The sequence below is a fragment of the Octopus sinensis genome, linkage group LG8 (genome assembly GCF_006345805.1).
Source record: "Octopus sinensis linkage group LG8, ASM634580v1, whole genome shotgun sequence".
Taxonomy (NCBI): Eukaryota; Metazoa; Mollusca; class Cephalopoda; order Octopoda; family Octopodidae; genus Octopus; species Octopus sinensis.
This window is the reverse complement of record NC_043004.1, coordinates 24146331-24159069: the sequence shown is the minus strand read 5'-3', so window position 1 is coordinate 24159069 and position 12739 is coordinate 24146331. Positions and strand designations below refer to the sequence as shown.

The 12739-nt window shown below is 35.8% G+C and overlaps 1 protein-coding gene across 2 annotated transcripts in view; it reads left to right on the top strand.

Moving 5' to 3' along the window:
• Window positions 1–12739, top strand: part of LOC115214911 (atrial natriuretic peptide receptor 1) — a 795859-nt gene that overhangs the window by 111359 nt on the left and 671761 nt on the right. The window contains exon 1 of one of the 2 annotated variants that reach the window (XM_029783970.2): window positions 1329–3817. The exons of the other annotated variant lie outside the window; for it this stretch is intronic. Coding sequence (XP_029639830.2) covers window positions 2995–3817 — 823 coding nt within the window. The 5' untranslated portion in view covers window positions 1329–2994. Of the gene's footprint in view, window positions 1–1328; window positions 3818–12739 lie in introns of those variants that run through there. 2 annotated transcript variants of the gene reach the window in all.

Genomic DNA, 12739 nt, shown 5'->3' with positions numbered 1-12739 from the left:
TCTCTCTTTCCCTTCACCTCTCTCTTCCTCTGCCTCTCCCTCCTTCCTTGTCTCCCTTCTATCCCCAGCCCTCCTCTACTTCTACCCCTGTCCCCTCCTCTGCCCATCCTCTACTGCTCCCCTTCCCCTTCTCCTTTCACTCTCCCTCATTCACTCATGCTCCCCTAGCCACCCCTCCCCTTGTCAACCCTCCACTTGCTAACCATCTCCCCCTTGCTACCCATCTCCCCCTTGCCACCCTCTCCCCTTGTCATCCCTTCCCCCCCCCCCTTCCACATTCACCCTCTCTCTACCTCCCCTCTCCATTTTAACCTCTCCCTTTTCTCGTTTTCGCTTTTTCTCTCTCCCCTTCCCACTCTCGCCTTTTCCTTTTCTTTCTTCCCCATTTCTACCCCACCTTCTCTGCCTCTGCCCCCCTTTCTCTTCCCCTGTTTTCTATCTCTTTCTCCCCCCTCTCTCTCTCTCTCTCTCTCTCTCTCTCTCTCATATCTCGAATGAGATCGACCGGGGTGGAGTTGTTTGATGGAGGCATGGACAGGCTAAAGATAGTTGGATTGTAAACAAACAAGATAATAAAACGAAACAGCAGAAACATTATGTGTGGAATTGAGTATATTTATATGTATGCGTGCATGTGTGTATGAGAGATTGTGTGCATGCGATTCGTGTTTGATTGTGTGTATGTGTGTGTGTGTGTGTGTGTTTATGTTATGCTGTAAGGTGCGTATTTGCGTGCGTGCAATTTAGCCTGTTGCGTGTTTCTTTGCGAGTGATTATCGTGCGTGTTTGTATATGCTTGTGTGTGTGTGTGTGTGTGTGTGTGTGTGTGTGTGCGTGCGTGCGTGTGTGTGAATATTTTATGTTTGTGTTTGCGTATGAGTTTGAGTGATGGTCTTCGTAAATGAGTGCGCGCGCGTGCGGCGGTGTGTTTATGTGTGTATATGTGGTTATACGTTCGTGTGTAAGTTGAAAGTTATACAGATAAGGGGGTAAGATAGCGGAACAGAGTGGCAGATATTAAATGAGAGAGAGAGAGAAGGGGAGGGATAGAGAGAGAGAGAGAGAGAGGCGAGAGTGAAGGGGAGGAAGGAGAGGAAGATAGATAATTGGGAAGAAGAGAGGAGGGACCGAGGGATGGGAATAGAGAGAGAGAGAACAAGAGCGTGTGCGTGTGCTACAAAGAATACACGCCTGTGTGCGTGTGAGAAAGAGGGAAAGAGACTATATATATATATATATATGTGTGTGTGTCTGTGTGAGGAAGAGACAGAGATAGAGTGAATGAGTATTGAAGTGGGTGTGTGTACAAACAGTTAAAGTAAGAGAGAGAGAGAGAGATTGAGTGAGAAGCTTGAGTGAGAGACAAATGAAGCAAGGTGCAAGTTGGAAGACACAGCAACAGGCGGCAGAGAAATGGAAGTATTTTCTTTCATTCAAGTTGACGATGGATAATTAGTTGGACTAATTTCATTCTCTTTGATGAAGGGGATAATTACTGGAAACTGCAAACATCGCTGCTGCTATTATTGTTGTTATTACTGTAGTGACTGGTACAGCCCGTACTAGTAGCTGTGGTGGCATGTTGTCTATTATGGTTTATTACTGTGCATGCCGGCTGCTCCACGCTCCGCTGGCTGGCCTCGTGTTACTCACTTAGAAAGTTCCGTAAAGTGTTTGCTTTTTTCCGATCTGACACAGTATCAAATCTTCACTGGTAACTAAACTCAAGGCCAGTAGCTTTATTTATACACACATATACATTCCAAAGACACACTCACACACACACGCACACATATATACGTATTTATATATATTTATATATGTATACATTCACATACAGATATTGTTTACGTTTGTTACGGTGACGTGGTATCATTGCACATTTATTTTGTTATTCTGATTACTTTCACGTGTTTTTGTTTCTTCTTCGTTTATTGACTCGAATGCGCGCACCTGTGTGTGCCTATGTGTGTATGTATGCATGCATGTCTGTTTGTGTGTGAATGTGTGTGCGTGTGATCGTATTTTGTAGGGTATTGTAAGCATGCTAATATAGTTTCATGTTTTTGAGTAAAATGTTTTACAAGTGCACAAACAGCCCCACGAGTCGTAGGCAGAAATATACCTGGTTATTATAAAAAATATATCTAACTGAATGCAGGTATTAGCTTTCGAGGAAGACAAAAAGGGACTTGTATAATTAGATACGAATCCATACATGTTTTTACACACGTACAAATATTTACACAAATATATGTTATTGGTAGTTCCTTTGTCACACTTTAGATAAATCGCTTTGCTAAACTATAAATAAATTAATTTCTCCACTTTGAGTACGTAGGGTGTAAACATCCAAATACACAACGGCTAAGTTCTAAACACCTATTTTCACACCCTTCTCTCTCTTGCTAACTCTCTATCTCCCCCCTCTCTCCTTCCCTCTCTCTCTCCTTCTTCCCCATCTCTCTCTCTTTCTCTCTTTCGCTCGCTCTCTATATATTTATACATACATATATACATACACATATACATGTTTATATTCCATTCTATATTATACATCGAAATTAATATATCTCTAAGAAGTTAATTCTACACCTCCTCTCACTTCCTTATACACCCACTCATATTTATATATGTGTGTGTGTGTGTGTGTTTGTTTGTGAAATATGAAAGATAGGTTGAGATAGATCCAGCAAACCTAAGCTTATACGTGTTTTCTGTATACATGCATGTATGTGTAAATTTAATTTCTAAACATTCTCCACCATACTTCACCCCGTTCCATAAGGAAATTCTTCAAAATCGGTAACTGATTGTAGTTACTTGATATTTTTATAGATTTTTGAATAATGAGTACCCAACCGAGTGAAGCACATAACTAGGATTATATCCAAAACAAAGAAGAAACGAAAAAAAAAAACAAACAAAGAAAACAGAAAGGAAACTAGAATCGTTTGTAAATGTTACTGTGGTTGTTCTATTTCTAAACCCGAAATGATCATTTCATTTCAGCCGAAGAAGCGGAATATTTATTTAATTATGAAACCTTTGTGTTTATTTTTTTTTACCTTGTTTCATACTCTTTGTTTCTTAAACGGATTAGAAGTTAATAATAACAATAATAATAATAATAATAACAATAATAATTTAAGTAATATTAATCTCAACAAAAGCAAAAATAACAACGATAATAATGATAATAATAACACGGAAAAAATCTTGAGGATATCGGTTATTTTGCCAGAGAACAATTGGTATTCTTATTCTATTTCGAGGACGCGTCCAGCACTGGAGTATGCCGTAGAATCTGTCAAATATCGATACAATCTGCTACCAAATTATAGGATTGAACTTTACTATAATGATTCTCAATGTTCCGACATTTTGGCTCCCTTGGCCGCCATTGACATGCGTAAATTGGCCCATGTATTCATTGGGCCCGTTTGTGAGTACAGTATTGCACCAATTGCCAGATTTTCCCCTTACTGGGGAATTCCTGTGTTGAGTGCTGGGGCAATGGTAAATGCTTTCAGAAATAAGACTAACTACGGGCTGTTGACACGAGTTCATGGAACGTTTTATAAAGCCGGCGAGTTTTTCTTGAGAATGTGTTTGCATTTTAATTGGACGAAAATTGGTTTGATGTATGAACAATATGAAGACGATTCGAAAGGGATGTCGCGTTGTTATTTCACCTTAGAAGGCATATTTAAAAATTGGAATTCCTACTATAACACAGAAGTTTGGAATATAAAAGTTTATGACACTATCGAGGATTTCACCGAGCATCTTATAAAAGCGTCATTGGAGGCTAGAAGTAAGTATGTCATAAGATTTTTCTATCATTCAGTCGACTGTCCAGAAATTTTATGCAGTTTCATAGTTTTGCAAATTAAACATAACTTCATCGAAAGAAACATGGAAGAAAAGTATGAAGTTCGAATATTAGCACGCCGGACAAAATGCTTAGCGGAATTTCACCAATCTTTTCATTCTGAGTTCAAATTCCGCGGAGGTCGACTTTGTCTTTCATCCTCTCGGGCTCGACAAAAAAAAAAAAATCCCGGTTGAGCCCTGTTGAGCCCGGTTGAGTCGAAGTAATCGACTAGCTCCTTCCCCGCGAAATTTCAACCCTTATGCCTATAGTAGAAAGGTTTATTATTATTATTATTATTATTATTATTATTATTATGCTGGCAGAATCGTTAGCACGCCGGGCGAAATGCTTAGCAGCATTTCGTCCGTCTTTACGTTCTGAGTTCAAATTCCGCCGAGATCGACCTTGCCTTTCATCTTTTCGGGGTCGATATTATTAAGTACCAGTTGAGTACCGGTGTCGATGTAATCGACTTAACCCCTCCTCCAAAGTTTCAGGCCTCATGCCTATAGTAGAAAGAATTAATTATTATTATTATTATTATTATTATTATTATTATTATTATTATTATTATTATTATTATTATTATTATTATCATGTTCTGTTTTCTTAAAGGAGAGGTAAGGGTGAGAGGATAAAACGTGAACTTTTACTTTTGTGTATGATGCTGTGATTTAGACTTAGAAAATCTCTGATCCTCCATTGCACAATTAGGTGCAAACCATGGACAATAGGTTCTGTTGTTGTTTTTGCTGAAGCGATAGGCAGGTCTGTATTGCCTGGAAAATTTGATTTTGTAATGTAAAGAGCAGCTAACAAGACTACTTTAGCAGTTACGGGGTAGGGGTAGGAGTTACTGCTAGAAGAATTAAGAAACTAATACCGCCGTCACTGTCACATCTACTGTTATTATCATAGATACTGTTGCTGCTGCTGCTGGTGCTGCTGCCACTGCTCTTCATAAATATTTGCCAAGTTATATTGCAATATCGTTCGCGTCAATTTTGACTACAGTTGATAAATTCACAAGAATGATACCATCACCACCACCACCACCACCACCGGCACTTCCACTAGTATCACCACCACCCACCACCACCACCACCACAATCATCACCACCACCACCACCACTGCTACCCACTACTACTACTACTACTACTGTTGTTGTTGTTGTTGTAATCTCGGCTATTTACAATCTGTATTTTGTTATCTATTCACCATTGTTAGCACGCCTGTTTTTGTTCAGTACTGCGATTAACACAACTCTTGCTGATTGAAGTTACTACTACTATACTACTACTACTACTACTACTACTACTAGTGGTAGTAGTTGTAGTAGTTGTAGTAGTACTACTACCACTGGTACTACTACAACTAATTACTACTACTACTACCACTACTACTACTAAAACTAATTACTACTACTACTACTACTACTATTACTACTAACATACTATTATCATACAAACATTGGTATCATTATTATCGTCATCATCGTCATCATCATATCATCATCATGATTTTTTTCATTCGGACACAAAATACTTCTGTTATCAACCTGTAACAGAAATGACAAATGTGAAACACATGTTTTTGCTCAAAGGGTCAGTTGCGCTTAATAGAATCAATGAAACAGCGGGTGATGATATATGAGATTTGAAATCACGAGGAAGATTAAGCGCTTCAATCTCACCGGCCTACTTCCTCCAAACGAAAACGCAATTTTTAATTAATGAATTAACTGTATTTTTGCGAAATTTGATTAGAAGTTTAATATACGAAAGGGATTGCCAAAAGATTGCTGTTTAAACACCATAATTTTCAAATCGAGTAACACGTTTTATACATAGTTACTGGTGCGGTTACCTGAACCCGCTTAACAGCTGATAAGCACTATAACTGCTTATAGCATTTGAAAGTTTGTTTGCTGTAGATCAGTTTCTTGAAAGTGCGTGGTGAAACTATTGACTTTCACTACCGTGCAACGTCTTACTCATGAAACAATCTTCGTTTTCTGTTCTCCATCTATAAATATAAGTCACAAGCGAGGCTAGGCTGTGTGGTAAGCAGCTTGCTTGCCAGCTACATAGCTCCGGTTTCAATCCCAATGTGCGGTCCCTTGAACAAGTGTCTTCTACTATAGCCTCGGGCCGAAAAAAGCCTTGTGAGTGGATTTGGTAGACGTAAACTGAAAAAAGCTCGTCTATATATATATATATATATATATATATATATATATGTGTGGTGTGTATATACACATATATACATATACAGGCATATATACACAATATATATATACATATATATATATATACATATACATACATATATATACACATATACATTATATATAAATATATATATGCATATTCATATATAATACATATATATATATATATATATATATATATATATATTATATATATATATATATATATATACATACATATATATATGCATATAAATATATATACATATATATATGCATATATATATATATATATATATATGCATATATACAATAAAAATTATATATACATATATATTCACATATTCATATATTCATACATAAATACATATATACACGTATATATACATATATTCAAACATAAATACATATATATAAATATATATATATATATAAATAAGTATATATATATATATATATATATATATATATATATAATGTGTGTGTGTGTGTGTGTGTGTGTGTCTTTGTATCTGTGTTTGTATCCCCCCCCCACCGCTTGACAATCAGTATTGCTGTATTTACTTCCCGTAACGTAGCAGTTCAACAAAAGAGCCTGATAGAATAAGTATCACGCTTTAAACATATATCCTGGGTTCGATTTGTTCCGCTGAAGCATTTCAAGGTGGTGCTCCAGTATGGCTACAGATAAATGACTGAAAAGAATAAAAGATGTTATTTTCATCTTCGCTTCCATATTTGCAGGATTCCTTACAAAACAATTTGACGATTCTTGTTACCTGTAGATTACACTCATCTAATTTACCCTTATACCTTACTCGTTCTGGTACTGGTCTTTACCTCATTCTACAGTAACTTAAATAGTACGTGTAGCAACAACACCTTTCTCTCACTATGTCTGTTGGTTTCTCATTGACATTCTCTCCCCATCTCAGTACTTCTTTCTTTATTTTACATATATATATATATATATATATGTATGAATGTATATGTATAAATAAATATATATGTATGTATATATTGGGTTGTTCGGAAAGTTCGTGCCGAATTTTAAAGGAAAGAAAATGGTCAATAAATACTTGCCATTACATTTTTAATCAACCAAATATGAATCATTTCGTTGCACATTGCGTCTCTATCTTTCCTTGAACTTGAAAATACCTTCTTCCTAGAATTGAAGTGCTTTCATGGCAAACAATTCATCAGGGTATCTTTTTATGTCATTAAAGGAATTGAAATTTGTACCATTAACACTATTCTGCAGACCTGAATAAGTGGAAATCTGAAGGAGCAATATCTGGTGAATATGGAGGGTGCGGTAACACATCCCAGCTGAGCTGCAGCAATTTTTGTCTGGTTCGCAAAGCATCAAGTGCCGAAAATAAACTTGCTTATCTTTCATTTTAAAGGGTAACAGAATTAACACAGGTTATAGGAATATAGACCTTCTTCCACGAAAAGATAGCTTAAACAGTGCTTTAAATAGAGGTGTAGGCAAATCCTATTTTATGGACTCAACCATGTTCTAAAATGAGTCGAAATATAAGCTACTATAAATCGGCACGAACTTTCCGGACAACCCAATATACAAATAAATATATATGTATGTATGTATATATATATGTGTGTGTGTATATATATATACATGTATATACATACATATATATATATATGCATGTATATATATATATATATATACATATACATGTACATCTAAACTCATACACATGCACACACACACATATATGTATATGTGTATGCGTGTGTACATATATACACATGCATATGTACACATACTTATATACGTGAGTACAGGTTCTAGTATCAATTTGTTCGACTGAAACCTTCAAGGCTGTGCCCCAAGATGGCCGAAGTCCAGTGACTGAAACAAGAAGTAATATATGTATATGAGATATATGGGGGCATAATAAACATATATTGAGACATTTCCCATAGAGAACTGAAAACTCACTACACGCAAACGTACATACATACTTGTAAGTCTATAACTATCTCTCTCTCCCTGTATATATATATATATATATATATATATATATATATATATGTAGAGAGAGAGAGAGAGAGAGAGAGAGAGAGGAGATGAAGTAAGCCCAAGATTAGAGATGTCTGTATTGCATTTCTCATCCGTTACTCTCGCCTCATCAATTTATGATTCATACGTATCATGAGTATAAATAATTGTATAATATTGGAAAATACGACGTATATCATACTGTAGCTTTACATAGTCATTTATATCCAACCATGTATTGTTGAAACAATCGTAATGGAGGAACAAATGTAATACTATTATTGTCCCTAATATATTGCACTCCGCAGCTTATATAGTCTACTCGGAATTTCAGTTTTATGTGGAACTAATTTTCTGCAAGGAAAACGCCTACTTAAACGGACGTTGTTAGCCTGTATTCTCAGGAAATGCTAACTGAAGCAACTGCTCGACTTGTGCCTAGAATAATACACCATGTTTCTTATTCTCTCACCTGTCACTGTCATTGTTTTTTTCTTGCTTTTTTTTTTGTAAAATTTGAACCATATACATAGGTATGTGTGTGTGTGTGTGTGTGTGTGTGTTGTGTGTGTGTGTGTGTGTGTGTGTGTGTATGTGTTTGTGTGTGTGCCACTATGATTGGCCGCTAACTCCACAACTGTTTTATCTTTATTCTCTCTCTGTTTATTTCATCGTGTTCCTTTCTGTTGAAGAGTTTACGCTCGAAACGTAAAAGACTTTCTCACTTTCCCGAGCATCAAACTAATATACCTGTTTGTTGTTTATACATCTGTCTTGGTCTTTTGATTTTTCTGAAATTTCATCTATATATATATATTTATATATATATATATATATATATATATATATATATATATATATATATATATATATGTGTGTGCATCTATGTTTGGGTGTGTATTTGTGTGTATGTGCGTGTATATATATATATATATATATATATATATATATACACATACATTTGTATGTATATATGTATGCATACATACATACCTACATCCATATATATATACATATATATATATATATATATCTCTCTCTCTCTCTCTCTCTCTTTCTCTCTCTGTATATGTATATTACACAATTCCTCCGTCATATTGATTTCAAATATAGATGCAAGAAGACGAATGTTAGGATAGAATTTTTGCTTGTCGTATTTTGTCTGGTAGGACTTTCTGTTACTGACCTCATAAGGCCCAAAAGAAATACGGATTTTCGAGGTTTTTCAATTCAGTGATTTTGACAATAAAGCATTGCTCTGCTTGTTACTTTTGGGATCTCTCTTGATCGTTCTCTTCCTCAAACTGTAAGAAGAGATGGGAACGTAGTGTTGTCAATTGTGCTGTAGGTAATGTATGTGATAGCAAAAATACAGTCTTAATGAAACCAGCCTGACGATCGCTATGCCGTCAAAATTTAACCACGATAGAAACCTGAAGTTACTTTTATATTCAACATATTGCGTTCTCTTTTCTTCATCGGATCAACCCCGGATCAGGGCTGAACAACCACGTCACTAATAACATGTAGACCACCTGACGAGAGGCCACCAAGTGTTCGTTGGGACTATTAGGAAAAACAGGATATAGTACCTCAAATTTGTAAATTTGAGGTAGCAACACATTGACTGTTAAAGTCCAAGATAGACAATGCGAGTGAAAAGGTATGATTGGTTATGATTTCATGTTTGATATATCGAGATACATTTGGCTACAACTATACCCACAAACACGTCAGAAACAACACATAATCAACAACAATAACAACACGACGATGATATTCAAAAACAAGAATATCAACCATGTCAACAACGACAGCAGCACAACTGCAATAACAACAACAATAACAACAGCAACAAAAACACCAACAACAAGTGTAACATTATCAACATCAATAAAATCTCAATAACGGTGGAATTATGAATAGCAGCAACAACAATAGCCACAAGAACAGCATGAACAGTAATAACAAGAAGAACAAGATCAAGAATAAAACAACAGCAATAACGCTAACAGCAACAACAACTACAAAATCAACAAAACACTCAAATGCAATGACAACAATATCATCATCATCATCATCAACAGGAGAAGTAGCAGCATCAACAACGACAATGCCACCAACAATAAAGATGACAGAATCATCAGCGCCTACAACGGTTTCTTACATCCCTGAATTCTAAAACTGCTGTGGGAAAATCTCGAGGGCGCAATTGTAGGGTTACTGCTGAAGCATGAAGTTTTGTAGATGCTGCCGTTTATTATTTCGTTGTATGTTATTCCATTTATTATCAAAGGCATTCAATATTTGACAATCTCAGGTGTTTAACCTTTGTAAATCGGAATGATTTATTCAATTCTTCCTCGATTTTTATTTCATTTATGTTTTTAAAGATAGGATACTTGATTGTGATGTCAAGAACACTTAACTGCTATTTCAGTTATTTCGGTGACTCAGGCGTGGCTGTGTAGTTAAGAAGCATGTCTCCTAAACATGCGGTCTTGGGTTTAGTCACACTGCGCGGCATCTTGGACAAGTGTCTTGTACAATAGCCCTGGGCCATATACATGTTTATGCATGTATGTATATATGTATGTGTATGTATATATATATATTCAACAATATTAAGGAATGGCCCTGATAGGCCATTCGACCCACTAGAAAAAGCAGCCAAACTCAAACCGCTAAATAGTTGTAATTCTGAAACCAAGGGAGAAATAAAAACATTTACCGATAAGGGTAAATGTTTTTATTTCTCCCTTGGTTTCAGAATTACAACTATTTAGCGGTTTGAGTTGGCTGCTTTTTCTAGTGGGTCGAATGGCCTATCAGGGCCATTCCTTAATATTGTTGAAATTATATATATATAATCTGTGACTATTTCTCTTTCTCACTAGACCGCTGGTGGCGAAAAATTTTTCTTGAATTTTTTGCTACCCTTATATTGATTAGTTGATATATATATATATATGTGTGTGTGTGTGTGTGTGTGTGTGTGTGTCTGTGTGTAAATGTATGCATGTATCTATGCATGTATATGTCTTTGTCCCTGTGTTTATTTTACGAGAAGATAGACAAACCGGTATTGGTTTGTTTATGTCCCCAGAAATTAGTGAATCAGCAAAAACGACAGATAAAATAAAGTATTGAATTTTGTACAAAACTCTTCGCTGGAAGAATTCCATAGAAACCAAAACTAGATGTTTCTGCTGGTATCATATCTACCAGAGTGGTGAGATGGCAGAATCGTTAGCACGGCGGACAAAATTCATAGACGTATTTCGTTCGTCTTTATATACTGACTCCAAACACCGCCGGGGTCAACTTTGCTTTACGTTCTTTCGGGGTGGATAAAATACATACCAGTTTACTACTGAGGTCGATGTAATCGACTAGCCCCCTTCCCGAGATTGTTGGCGTTGTGTCAAAATTTCAACTCAATATAATCATTTGTAAGAATTTTTTCTGTAAACCCCGCCAATTTTCTAGCACTCATATTTACCAAAATCTAATCTGGTATTTTTGTAACATAAGTATAGTAATTTGCGAGTGATATAAAACAATGTTATAGCTATGTTAACGGTGGCAGCGATGATGAAGACGACTGCGTTGATAATGATGATGGTGAGGGTGTTGATAATGTTGAAGAACCAAGCATTCGTTCAGTAGCAAGGTAAAGAGCAAAATTATTTGTGTCAAGGTCAACCGCGTTAGAATATCATATATGTGTGTGTGCGTGTATGTGTATACACATAGATACATATAATTATATATACAGACATATATAGATTTATGCATATGTATACATGCATGTATATATATATATATATATATATTATATATATATATATATATATATATATATAAATGCATACATACACACACACATTCACACACACATACACACATATATTTGTATGTATATATATGAATTCGAACGCAGCTGCAAGGGAGGATTACATATGAATGTGTACGCGCGCGCGCGTGTGTGTGTGTGCATGTGTGTGCGTGTGCATGCGTGCATGTGTGCGTGTGCGTACTGGTGTGTGTATGTGGGAGTTATACGTATTTATACTTATGTGGGCGTTTTTGTATAAGTGTACATGTGCCTTGTGACTTGTGTATGCAGATGTTCTGTATGATGTATGTATGTATGTATATGAATGTGTCTATATGTTGACGCATATAAATCACCTTGTCCACGTGAGTGTTTGTATGTTTGTATTTAGGTGTGAACATGTATGTGCATGTATGTGGATGTGTGGTTGTGCCTGTAGGTGTGGACATATAAACGTTTCTACCTGAGTGTTGGTGTGTGTTTTCATAGTTGTGTACACGTGGGCATGTGTACACGTAGGTGTAGATATTTGTAAGATAAATGTTACTTCTACAATATCTTTCATTAAATAAAAGCAATCACTCAAAAATATTATTTAACTATTGACCAATATGACATTATCAGAGAAAAATTGATGTATTTTCCTCAAATATACGACATGCCACTTTCATATATTTTCGTCAAATATACGACATACCATTTTCCTACCTACCTAATCAGCCCACGCTTTTATTTTTCTGTCTCTAATATCGTTGTAGCAGTAAGGAATAACGGTTAAATCT